General features: G+C 27.3%; 1 protein-coding gene across 2 annotated transcripts in view; it reads right to left on the minus strand.

The window, feature by feature from the left end:
* The window catches only part of LOC145257268 (phospholipid-transporting ATPase ABCA1-like), a 379489-nt gene that overhangs the window by 68747 nt on the left and 296335 nt on the right, over nucleotides 1-14407 (minus strand). For both annotated transcript variants that reach the window (XM_080115647.1, XM_080115648.1), the window contains exons 35-39: nucleotides 11848-12017; nucleotides 10782-10959; nucleotides 4046-4161; nucleotides 2802-2952; nucleotides 1349-1472 (exon numbers count right to left, since the gene is read on the minus strand). In XM_080115647.1, the coding sequence (XP_079971773.1) occupies nucleotides 1349-1472; nucleotides 2802-2952; nucleotides 4046-4161; nucleotides 10782-10959; nucleotides 11848-12017 (739 nt within the window). The remainder of the gene's footprint in view (nucleotides 1-1348; nucleotides 1473-2801; nucleotides 2953-4045; nucleotides 4162-10781; nucleotides 10960-11847; nucleotides 12018-14407) is intronic.

The raw sequence follows: 14407 nt of genomic DNA on the forward strand, positions 1-14407 counted from the left end.
TTAAGACTAGATTCTTTGTGTTGGTGTTTTTAACTATTTGAAATCCTTCATTTTCAGTTAAACAGAAGTACACTTGGTTATAAGACAACATTCTTCACCTTATGAAATGTCATTTATTAATTATTGATTCTCTTCTGTTGCATATATTAATGAAATAGATGCCAACTTAAATAATGCTAGAATACTCAAAATATGCAGATGAGACCAAGCTGTACCATGGAATAAAAAGGACAATTCCTGTATTCTATAAATCTTTCCTGTAATCAGACCCACATCACAATGCAGAAATGAATCACAGGATAATGACTGAATCTAACGGTAAACATGGGTTTTGAAAGCAAATTTAGGAACATTCACATAATCATTCCCAACACTAATATCACAATTGTTTTGTAAACATGACCTGGGTATTACCTAATATCACAATTGTCTTGTAAACATGACCTGGATATTACCTAATATCAGCAATGATTTGTGTTCGATAAAAATCTCTAAAATTGTCAAGAAGGCCAAAGGTATTTTGGAATCACTAAGCAAGATCTCAAACCATCTATTTAAAATTGTATACAGCCATGGTGTAACCAAACTTTGAATGTGTATCATCAGCCTGAAACTTCTATTTTGCTCAGAACACTGAACACCTTTTTTATATTGTGATCATTTTGTTCTAGCCGAGGATGGGGCATCCTACTAGATGCCAAATATTCACCTGTTATTTCAAACATTCCAACTGAGAAATATTTTTAAGATTCTAATCACCACTTGAGTACAATTGTTTGCATCTCTCTTGAACTTAGTTCTGGTTAACTAGGTATATTTGCCAGATAGTTTTTGAAATTCTTTTTCATGAGTTTGGTTGCTCCTATAATTATTTGAATAATAATTCCTTAGATTCCAGTTTCTTTTCATATTGTACATGAGAACTTTGGTATTTTATTTTTTCCTCTCAGTTCAGTTTAACCCAACATCATTGAGGACATTAACTTCTATTACAGTTGCTTCTTGTCCCATATCAATGTTAAGTTTTATAGCTTCGTTTTCTAAGTATGTAGCTGCAGGTATTGTATAATCAGTCCAATGAATATCCTGCATCACACATACTCTGAACACCTTATTTCCTTGAGCTTGGATAAATTGAAGCAACCAAGATAGGTAAAAACCCACAAAATTATTCATTATCTCACTAGCACTAACCTTAAGTATTTTTTTGATCTCTATGTGTAAATTGTGAGAAAATCACATACACAAGAACAAGTAACATAATTAAATGAACATAGTAATTAGTCATTATATTATTCTATTTATATTTTTTACAAGCACATAATTATATACACAAAACAAATCTCACCAAATTTATAGCTAACATCAGACAGCAATTGATCCTGGGCCATTTGTACGAGTCCTCGACCAAAACAGTATTGGGGCAGCAATAGAAACACTTTCTTTAGAATGTCATTTATATACTTCAGTTCCTAAAAAAAAAGAGATAAATGAAACTTATTTTCATTTTATCATTAGTTATGCTAGTTCATGACTGTTTAATGAGAAATCATATTCCATTAAAAAATATTTTTATATCTAAAGGGAGATAACTCTTTTTGTCCCTGGAAATTGTATGTCCCAATCGAGCACATTAGCGATGACAACATTTGCTGGCAATATGGAGTGGCATCAATCACCGACAAGTTTCATGAATCTTGATGCAGTCATATCCTGTGAGGCAGCAACAGAGTTGCCAATGTGGCTTACAAGCTGACAATCGGTTGGTGATTGGGGAGGGGGGGGGAGAGTATTAGCTCAACACACTTCACCAGGATTTAAAAATCGTCAGTGTGTATCCTAATCAGCCTAATCAGATACATGACTAAAAGAAATCGAGGGACAAAATTGCATCTGCAGACCGTGTCATATGATGTGGAACTATGCAAGGAAGAAGAAGAAATTATCTACCCTTGAAAAGAGATATTAAATGAGGATTATTTGCCGTTGCCAGAGATGTGGCATTATCGAATGCTATCTAATAAGGACAACATTTAAAATGGAATTGAAAATATTAAAGATTAATGACACCAGAAAGTAATTAAAAGAACATTTTTAGTAAACTATCAGAAAAAAAATATTGGTGCTTATTCAGAATTAAACATATCTTAAAAAATAAACTGCAAAAAAATGTTTATGACGTATGTGTCCGTCACAGAACGAAGATGTCATTCAAAAAATCACATAACTTGATCAAGTAGGTCTTTTATATAGAAAATTATTTTTCCATGATTTTTAGCAATTTTAATAGTAAATTTTATCCATTACAAGGTTGATTTTGATAGTTCGAATTGAGTTGTGTGCCCTTTATTTGTAAAACATGACAGATGAAAACACCAAGTCTTGCTTCATCATAAAATTTGATTGTTTTTAGTTTTAAAAAAAAATACTTGATCAATTTACATGATTTTTTCGAATATGATATCTTTGTTCTGTGACGGGTATGTACACTACAAAGTTTTTTGAAAGATTTTTCTGTATTGTTCTAAAAAACAGGTTGAATTCTAAATAAGCACCAAAATATGTAACAGAATTCGATCACTGTACAGATATTGTAGCGATAGCATTAATGTTCTTGTGTGCATTTTTATTATGGGTTGAATGGAGAAGATAACTAAAAAGTGAAATAACCAAAGAGATAAAACACACTATTTGTGTCAAAGCTTGTCATCGACTGGTACCACTCCAAATCACTGCCATTGGTCAGATAATTTCCAGATACAAAAAAAGAATTATTTTCCTTTCAATATTTACTTGCCTACCTGATCATCTGCTTGCAGCATTTCCAATATAAAAGTGGCCAAAGTAGAGACGGTGCCAAGAAAGACATTAGCACAGGACAATGACACAAATGCTGTGCTCGGAATGTCAAACAAACGTGCAAATGGATACATCATAGGAATAATTGCCCATCTGAAAGCACAAAGAATTTACTATTAAAAAATTTATGAAAGCACAAAGAATTTACTATTAAAAAAATGATCATTATATGATTAACTGTATTTACTGTCAGAATAATATTTTATTGTTTATATATAGTGACCAATAGATGCATTTTTTATATGTAAAAAATGTTTCATTTTCATTTCATCTGTGTTTCTCTCTGTATTTGGAGGAGGCAGAATAAAACTACTCATTACAAAATTTTGTCAATACAAACTCCAACTTATAAACTCGAAAAGGTAAAAAAGGTCTTTTTCTAGTTAAAACAACAATATAGTAACATAGATAGTAATTTGTCAGTTTTAAGCAGTTTGGAGAGTAAAATAAAGTAAACGTTCAGCACCACAGTTGTAATTTGGTTAGGCAAAGGGATCAGGTAGCATTAGCAAAGGAATACGTTAACTCAGGCAAGCCTTTCTTTTAAGATTCGAATATGAAAGCCATTATTCATTTGATGTATTGACCAAAGTTTTTTTAGCCCCAAAAGTGCCAAGTTCCATTATTTTTATTTAGGTAGTTTTAAAGCAGAATAAAACTAATGTAGATTTTCTTGTTTCATAGTTATGAAATAATTTTAAATATAAATTAATCTGTAACTTTGTTTTAACAGAAATATTATTACCATTTTGCAGACACTGCTAATATTCCAAATGTCTTTGAGAGAATTTCTCTCAAATATATCTGGTGTCACTGCTGTATATAAATCTGTGTATTTATTTTGTTATATGTTGTATATTCATTTCTTTGTAGATGTTTTACTTTCACTAACCTGTCCATATTTTCTTCATGGTTTGTGAAAACATTTCATCAGTTTGTGATGAGTTCAAATTAAAAGAGAGTTAGATGATAATTTGACACAATGAATAACATTAGAAAAGGATATCATCTATCAAATCAGAAAGAGTTGAGGAAAGAAAGGTTTATGGGATCTAGTACATGTTAAAATGCAATTTAACTGACACAATTAAATTTTATTATTTTTATATTTCAATAAAACTGTTTAGTAAAGACACTAAAGTAAACAGTGTAATTATCAGTTAAAAAATAAATAAAAAGAACTTACCCATAGAGAAAAAGTAAAGCTATTAAACAAGGTAAATTAGTACTGGACACGTATGCCTCTTGATCGAATGCAAGGAAAATTAGAACACACAACGTGGCTGGTATACAGTAATTCGCCTGACAAGAGAAACACACATTACTTTTAGTCATAGGATTAAAAAACTTAATGAAAATAAATGTATTCACTGTTTAAAAGACATTTGTCTTTGCAAATACTGTCATGTTTGTGCCTTAAAAATTTTTTTAAATAATCAAAGAAATACTATGAATATTATATTACTATATTTACTTCCTAACACTCACTGCTCAGTTCCCCACAAACTATACCACTAGGGTCAAATTCATAAGGGAGGAGGGGGGGGGGAGATCAAGAAGGCGTGTGACCCCTTCCCCGACCTTCCCAGCAATTTTCCCATGTTTATTTCCAGAAAACATTTTTTAGCAGTAAGAAAAAGCAATCAAATTATATTTGGTTTGTAAACAGCTATTCAATTTTTCTCTTTCAATTAATCATAATTTTATTAGTATTTAATAAATGACTATGGAAATATAACATAGATGTCTAAAATGCTTACAAAATTATACCTTCTTTTGTCTTCTTATATCTAATACAAAAAATATCTAGCTTCAGTGTTTTCTTTTAAATAAAATTATTCTGTTTAGGCTGATTAAAATTTAAAAATATTAACTCAAATAATATAAAAGAGATTAATTTTAAAATATGACTTATCACTCTTGCTTTAAAGAACTTTTTTTTTTCATTCTTATTTAATATAAAATGTGCAGCCAATGTATTCTGGGTAACTTTAATTTATATTAATTTAGTATCAGCAGTGAAAATTTTTTTTACCGATTTAATAAATTGTATACACATATTTAAGATTTTCAATTTAGTTGTTATTTATAAATTTATCAGAAAAGAAGATTCAAAGTTGATATTTCCTTAAGTTTAAAGTGCTATGTCTATACAGTCACAGTAAATATGTCTTTGCATTTAGTCACAAAATACATTTTTTGTATGAAGTGAAGAAAAAAATATTTATGTGCTCCACAAAAAGACATTCTAACTACCCCCACCTCTCTAATCCGGACAAACACCTAGATCTACCCCTATATTCTGTAAAAATGGTGACACAAAATTCTTTTCCTTTTAACTGCAGTAGGGAAGAATTAAATCCACATTCGAAATCTGCTGAGACTATGTATGTTTTATTCACTTACAAAAATGACAAAATGATCTTCGCAAAAATTTAAAAATAAAGATGCATTATTTGGATTATTCAGACTACTTGAATGTTATTCTTACAATGTTTTGGTTGATGTAAACTACAATTTTTTTTTCAGATATATCTTGTCAAACTCTTATATCTATACATGTAACCTCTGACCAGAACGTTGTGAAAATAACATCCAAGCTGAGAACAGTTGTCTAAATAATCCAAATCATCACTCATTTTAAAAATTCTGAAATAAAAATGATAAGAATTTCAGTCTGGCTAATAACATGACAAAAAGTAAATGTTCTTTCATTTTAAATCTTATTTTGAAACAAATTTGTTTTAAGTAATTCAATATTTCCACACTGGAAAGCACCGTAGAATGAAAATATAAGAAATTATTTTGCAAAGCAAATTCAATGCTAGATTTATTTATTAATTTTTACAAATTTTCTAGCATCAAATTTCATTTAATAAATGATTTCTTAAATTTGTTTTAATTTGAGCACCAACCTTTCAAAGATTATTAGAAAATATTTGAAAAGGTAAAAATAAGTTTAGACAAACATTAAAAATATATTAAGTTGTAGCAAAAGTTCTGTCCATTTTTTATCAGAATTATTCAATTGTTAATTTTTCATTAGAATTATTCTATTTTTAATTTTTTATCAGAATTATTCAATTTTTAATTTTTCATCAGAATTATTCTATTTCTGATTTTCTAACACAATTATTCAATTTTTAATTTTTTATCAGAATTATTCAATTGTTAATTTTTTATCAGAATTATTCAATTGTTAATTTTTTATCAGAATTATTCTATTTTTAATTTTTTATCAGAATTATTACATTTTTAATTTTTTATCAGAATTATTCAATTGTTAATTTTTCATCAGAATTATTCAATTTTTAATTTTTTATCAGAAGTACTCAATTTTTAATTTTTTATCAGAATTATTCAATTTTTAATTTTTCATCAGAATTCTCAATTTTTAATTTTTTATCAGAAGTATTCAATTTTTAATTTTTTATCAGAAGTATTCTATTTTTAATTTTTCATCAGAATTATTCTATTTTTAATTTTTTATCAGAATTATTCTATTTTTAATTTTTTATCAGAATTATTCAATTGTAAATTTTTCATCAGAATTATTCTATTTTTAATTTTTCATCAGAATTATTCAATTTTTAATTTTTCATCAGAATTATTCAATTTTTAATTTTTTATCAGAATTATTCAATTGTAAATTTTTCATCAGAATTATTCTATTTTTAATTTTTTATCAGAAGTATTCTATTTTTAATTTTTCATCAGAATTATTCAATTTTTAATTTTTTATCAGAATTATTCAATTGTTAATTTCTTATCAGAATTATTCTATTTTTAATTTTTTATCAGAATTATTCAATTGTAAATTTTTTATCAGAATTATTCTATTTTTAATTCTTTATCAGAATTATTCTATTTCTAATTTTTTATCAGAATTATTCAATTGTTAATTTTTTATCAGAATTATTCTATTTTTAATTTTTTATCAGAATTATTCAATTGTAAATTTTTCATCAGAATTATTCTATTTTTAATTTTTTATCAGAATTATTCTATTTCTGATTTTCTATCACAATTATTCAATTGTTAATTTTTCATCAGAATTATTCAATTGTTAATTTTTCATCAGAATTATTCAATTGTTAATTTTTCATCAGAATTATTCAATTGTTAATTTTTCATCAGAATTATTCAATTGTAAATTTTTTTATCAGAATTTTTCAATTGTTAATTTTTTATCAGAATTATTCTATTTTTAATTCTTTATCAGAATTATTCTATTTCTAATTTTTTATCAGAATTATTCAATTGTAAATTTTTCATCAGAATTATTCAATTGTTAATTTTTCATCAGAATTATTCAATTGTTAATTTTTCATCAGAATTATTCTATTTCTAATTTTTTCTATTCTTATACATGACCTTTTTCCTTCTGTTAATATTTTTTTAATTGTTGTATTCATAAAATTCCTAAGGTTTAGAACCAGAAAGGTAACTAACTCATTTTTGATTTCTTCTCTTAATTCACTCAGATGAATTTTAGAATTTCTAAAAAGATGGTAATCTCTTGGTGAGAGGTGTGGAGAATACAATGGGTGATGTATAATTTCCCAGATATATTCAAAGAGATCTTTATATCTTTTGTAAAGTATCATCATGATTAACGACAATACTAGATTTCACATGCCAAAAAAACAATGGTCTACAAACTTTTGTCTTTGAAATTATGCATTATCATCATATATGGTTTAACGTCTGTTTTACATACTGGCATGTGTTGGACAGCTCTTAAAAATGACTTCCAAATTAACCTATCCCTGGACAGGTCTTTATTTAGCCCTCTTTCTCTCAAATCCATTTTATAACTCCCTCCCATGTTTTCCTTGGCCTTCCCATGCTAACTGACACTTTTACCATTAATTGTTCTACATGTACTAATCCAAAAACTCTTCAATGCAGTCATACCATCAAAGCATCCAGTTCTGCACACGTTTCCATATACTGTCCAGATTGAATGTTCTTTTGAAATCATCTTTAAGACTCATATTACACATTTCCATATAATTTCTTTCCATACAACATATATCTTCAAAATATTACTAGTTAGGTTTTACTTTAATACATCATCACACTGTGTCTGATAGACTATTTCTTTGGTTGACAATATTGGTTAGTAATAGTAGAAGTTCCCTGAACTTACTCCATACACTCTTAACTCTTGCAATCACACCAGCACCTGCTCCTTCATGTGCTCCAATAGTATTTTAACAAAACTTCTAGACAAACTCAGTTGTCTTGCCATTCAAATATACTTTCTCTATGTCTGAGTTATCATCCATCTCCATTGTTTTACACTTCTTGCACAGAAATTGGCTATCATCACTCAACCTGTCTGTAATTCTACCGCACTTCTTGTCTACCTAATGTTTTTAAGTATCACAAACTGAGTGGTGGAACATTCTCATGCGTTACCCACCATATTCTATATACGTTACACTTACTGACATATGGAAAATATATCATCGTGAAAATTTGTGACTACATTACTGAAAAAATAAATTTGATATTATTTTTATTTATTGTTTAAAATATAATAAAACAGAGAAAACTTTTGTTACAATCCGATAATTGCATAGAAAAAAATGGACCAAGTAAAGAATAGATACCCTGTAGCAGACGACGACGACTAGTGACAACCGGCGCACATTTCAAGTGACATCAGTGATTTGACCTTGACATTGGCACAAGAACATGGCGTTGGTTGTTTAATTTTTTAAATTTTAATAAAATAAAATAAACCTGATTTCGCATCAAATAACAGACATAAGCAAATACTCGCAAGCAAGATTTTTTAAAAATATATTTACAAAACTTTTGAAGATTTAAAAGAAAAATATATTTAGAAAACATTATTTTTAAGTAAGTAACAAAACGAACGTATTTAAATAAAAGATATTTAAATAAATGGGTGCTTAACTTAAAAAAAAAAGACTTATAATAATTATAATTATAATAAAATAAATAACTAAATACATTAAAGCCAAACTTATTAATGGCAAAAACAAATGTTAAATAACTGCTTTGTTCGGATTTTTTTAATGTTTCAGTTTATTTCACGGATTTTTGCGACCAAGATTGATTTTTATGTACAGCGGGGTTTTTTTTGGGTTTTTTTTTTTTCTACAATTCAATGTAATTATTCTTTAAATCATTAACTTTAGCGACAATTAATATATTTTTAAATATTAAATTTTGATTTAATCTCATGATACCTTCACGTGATCAATTTATTAAATGACAAAAAAATCCAAAAATAATATATTTAAATAAGTGGGCGTCTTTCCGAGTGCGTTTTTAATATATTTATAGAACTTTTTAATTATACTTAAAATAATAATTATTATAATCATAATAAAAATAAAGAAAAAGAATTAACTATATTAATTACAAAACATTAAAAATCGACGTCCTGTCTATTCGAATATTCACAAGCAAGAGTTTTTGAAAATATATTTACAAAACTTTTCAAGGTTTAAAAGAAAAAAAAAATATTTACAAAACATTTTTTTAAAGTAAGTAAAAAGATGAATGTATTTAAATAAAAGATATTTAAATAAATGTGCGTCTTTCTGTGTGCGTTTTTAATATATTTACAGAACTTTTTAATAAAACTTAGAATAATTATAATTATAATAAATAAATAAATTTAAGCCAAACTTATTAATGGCAGGAACAAATATAAAAAAGATTTGTGATATATAATATATTTTTAAAATCTCGATTGCTTATACTTGTGATTTTATTATGCATAAAAAAATGCCTCGGCCTAGAAGGATTTCTCTTTCACTGACCACCAACATACATCGCACTTTAAATAAATATAGAATTGAATTAAAAACGCACAGATAAAGAAAAAAAAACACTGTACATAAAAATCAATCTTCGTCGCAAAAACCCACGGAACATTCGCAAAAGTCAGAAGAAGTCAGTTATTTTATATTTGTTTCTGCCATTTAAAAGTTTGGTTTAAATAATTTTATTTTTAAAAGTTTTTAAAATTATGTATTTTGTAATTAATATAGCTAATTCTTTTTCTTTATTTTTATAATAATAATAATAATTATTATTATTTTAAGTTTTATTAAAAAATTCTGTAAATATATTAAAAACGCACTCGGAAAGACGCCCATTTATTTAAATATATTATTTTTGGATTTTTTTGTCATTTAATAAATTGATCACGTGAAGGTATCATGAGATTAAATCAAAATTTAATATTTAAAAATATATTAATTGTCGCTAAAGTTAATGATTTAAAGAATAATTAAATTGAATTGTAGAAAAAAAAACAAAAAACGCTGTACATAAAAATCAATCTTGGTCGCAAAAATCCGTGAAATAAACTGAAACATTCACAAAATCCGAACAAGGCAGTTATTTTATATTTGTTTTTGCCATTAATAAGTTTGGCTTAAATGTATTTAGTTATTTATTTTATTATAATTATAATAAGTCTTTTTTTTTTAAGTTCTGTAAATATATTAAAAACGCACTCAGAAAGGCACTTATTTAAATATATTCTATTTAAATACGTTCGTTTCATTACTTACTTAAAAAAAATGTTTTGTAAATATATTTTTCTTTTAAATCTTCAAAAGTTTTGTAAATATATTTTTAAAAATCTTGCTTGTGAATATTCGCTTATGTCTGCTATTTGATGTGAAATCAGATTTATTTTATTTTATTAAAATTAAAAAATTTAAACAACCAACACTATGTGCTTGTCAAGGTCGAATCACTGATGTCAATTGAAATGTGCGCCGGTTGTCACTAGTCGTCGTCGTCTGCTACAGGGTATCTATTCTTTACTTGGTCCGAAAAAATAAACTAAAATTAATTTTAAATGGAACAGAAATAAGTGAAGGGATTTTTTTTAAAGGAAATTATATGAAATGTCAGTTGTTACTTACAAGATCCCATAAAAGTGTTGCTAACCAATAGATTTGAGCATTAATTCCACTGACCACCTGCAAATGCTTTGCATTTGTGACGCGTTCTTCAATAAGGAACAAAGTGAAACTTGCAGGCACAAATGAAAGTGCAAACATCACACAGATTGCTATCAAAACATCAACAACATTTGCAACTCTGTTAAAAAAAAAAAAAAGATCATATCAAAATAAAAATTATTCACAAAAGTATATTTACATCTATTATGCTAAAGCTGAGTTAATCAATGTTTTCTGAAGACTTTTTCCTATATATTTGAATCACACAAAATAGATGCTAAAATAATCCACAGTTTTGGGATTGAGTTATATAACAAAAACATTTTAATTGTTCTAATTAGTGGTAATTTGCAATTTACTAACGAGATCCCCATCTATTCTATAATTCTCACCTTATCTCATTCTATGTTGTTTAACCATCAGTTTTTGTTTTATATATATCACTCATTTCCATCACTTTCTGTTTTTGTCTGTCTGTATTTATTAGCAGACAAATGTAATAAAACTTACCATAAAACAGATGATAAGTGCCACAAAAATACTAATTTTGAATTTTCTCTTTAATTTAAAAAAATTTATCTGACTTTGCAAATTCATGTTTTATGATGCTAACAATCTAAGTTCAATGGCTGACTCAACAGTTATGATGCAAGCATATGTGAAACTTGAATTATCAATCTGGAACCCATCTTGCTCAGAATATTGACTGCTTTCAAAGTCATCTAACCAGGTAAATACCTTCCATCATATGTCTTCTTTATTCTGAACACCTTGCATTTCAAGGCTCGGATTAATCAAAACTCTGTCTAGCAATTGACAAAATTATATAACTGATCAGGATATCTTCTGCTAATGCAAATAAAACATTAATTCTAAATGATGATTTAAAATATGACTAACTTTTGATGTTAAAAGTAAAGCAAAATATCTGCTTTTGTACATTAAAAGGAAGCATTATTTTGCTAGCTATTTAGAAATAAATAGATATAAATTGATATCTTCATAGAACAGAGTCAATGTTACTTACATATTTTCTTCAGTTAATTGCTTTTTGGTTAAAGCCATTGGATGATTAATCGTTGTAATACCATAATTGGAGGGATTAGCACTAGAAGGGAGGTAACTCCGAAGAATAATGTTATTCATCACATTCAAGTAGGTAACAATTGCAGCCCAACCTTTATTGTTAAACCAAACCTGAAAAAAACATTTTTATTAAATCACAACTTTAAAAAATACTAATAAACGGCAAAATATTTTACATAAACATGCATATATCGGTTTGAGTGGTAATAAAACCTCTCAAATGCACTTGTGATGTTAGAGTTTAACGTGTTAACTTTTGTCAAAATCACCTGTTCCATCTTTCATCAGATTATTTCAATTACCGATATTGATCAAAGACATTCCGATACAAAACCTATCTAAGAACACTATCGGGCACATAAAGTACCTTTGTGTGAAATTTCATTAAAATTGTCCCAGCCGTTTTCGAGTCCATAGGGAACAAACAAACAAACACACAAAGTTATTTATATATATATATATATATATATATATATATATATATATATATATATATATATATATATATATACAAGTAGAAAAAGTCAAGATATTGTAGAATTGAATTTACAATATTTCGTTCAAAACAAGGAATATGAAATAAAATTGAGGGGTTCCTTATTCCATGGAGTTTCAAAGATAGGCTCTTTTTTTCTCAGAGAAAAAAATGTTGCCAAAAGGTAAGTATAGATAAGTATCTATTTTTGCTAGTTAGCTCAAATTTTGAAAACAGTTGAGAAAGAAAAATAAAAGTTTAAAGGAAAAATGAAAAGGAATACTCAACAAAGTCCAATGAGTATGGTTGTAAATATCCAGTAAGATTCAAAAGTTTGCAATAGGTGAAGAGACTTTGTATTTTGATTTGAGACCAAAATAATAAATGTTAAGGGGTAAAAATTCGGGTCAAAGATAAAAAAAAATTGCCTTCTATGGTCTCTACGAAATTACTCAGACAAATTTTGGTCTAAACATTTGAAACCTTACATAAAGTGTATTCAAACGTAGGGCAAATTATGAACAGTACATAGGGCCCGAGCAAAGCCGGGCAGAAACGCAAGTAGTAAATAAGCTTGGTGTTGAGATTAATAGGAAATTAATAGAAATTAATTTTGGGTTTGAGATTAATAGTGAATTATAAGTAAATAAGTTTGGAGTTATAGTAAATTTATAGCAAATAATTTTGGGTTTGAGAGTAAATAAGTTTTGTAGTTGTGAACAATAGTAAATTAGTAGCAAATAATTTTGGATTTGAGATTAAAAGTGAATTAACAGTAAATAGGTTTGAGTTGAGAGTAATAGTAAATTAATAGAAAATAATTTTGGGTTTGAGATTAATAGTGAATTATTAGTAAATAAGTATGGACTTGAGAACCATAGTAAATTAATAGCAAATAATTTTGGGTGTGAGATCAGTAGTGAATTAATAGTAAATAAGTTTGGATTTAAGAGTAATAGTAAATTTTTTTTTTTTTTTTTTTAACGGCATATCAACCTTTTGTGGGTTATTTAATGCCGAATCCAGTTATTTTGGGAATAGTATTCGATGTTGTATCCAGTTATTTTATGAGATTATTATTCTTGTATTTTCAGTCGTTAGTTCGTGGCTTTTGATTTGGTTGTTTTATATGATTGGGTTTTGCAATGGGAGGGGGAAAAAGGTTACAGTATTATTAAGTCCTGTATTATGAATGTAGTTATATTGTTGATAGTGTTTTATATTCAAATAGTCCTCATTCTTAAGGAAGATTTCTTGCAGACAAATAACCAAAGGATTAAATTTGGTTTGCAACAATAAAATTTCATTGTAATTTGCCTTCAATCCACGGCAATTCCATTGGATTTTCTTGTAATTCTTGAGGATTTTTTGGGGGGTTTGAGGAGTAACTTCAGTTTCCATGTCTTCTAATTCCGTAACTCTATTTGTAGTAGTAGTGGCTTCTGTTTGTGGTAATTTCTTTATATTATTTTGTTTTTTGGTAGATGTATTTTTTGTTTGTTTTTCAAGTGTGTTTTTTCACCATGGGGAAGACGTATTCGTAACCTGTACAGTTTTTGTTTTAACTGATTTTGTTTTTCCTTAGTTTCGTCTTTTTCAGCATCTGCACGACATACTGGTGATTTTTGTGGTCTTTCTTTTGATCGACTTTGTTTTCTTGGATGTTCTGATTTTGGTTGAGAATTTGTTTTATTGGTAACATTAGTTGATGACTTAATGGGATGATTAATTTTTGATGATATGTTTGGTTTGATTTCATTTATAAATTTGGGCCAGTCGTTTGGTCCCAACTGTAACAATTTGTTTATTACTATTTCATATTTGGAGTCTTGGTTAGTGATGTTGGATGATATACAACTTGAGGTGACTTGAGAGTACGTCTTTTCCTTCATGTATCCATCAACTATTTTCCTGGCTTCGAAGAAGGAGATGTTTTTGGTATGTTTTATTGACACTACTTCCTTTTCTTTCTTCCAAATTCTGCATGCTCTAGCATAAGCAGAATTGTTTTCTGCACAATTTGCAC

Source organism: Euprymna scolopes, chromosome 3 (assembly GCF_053919585.1).
Source record: "Euprymna scolopes isolate OS-2025 chromosome 3, ASM5391958v1, whole genome shotgun sequence".
In the NCBI taxonomy this organism is placed as follows: domain Eukaryota; kingdom Metazoa; phylum Mollusca; class Cephalopoda; order Sepiida; family Sepiolidae; genus Euprymna; species Euprymna scolopes.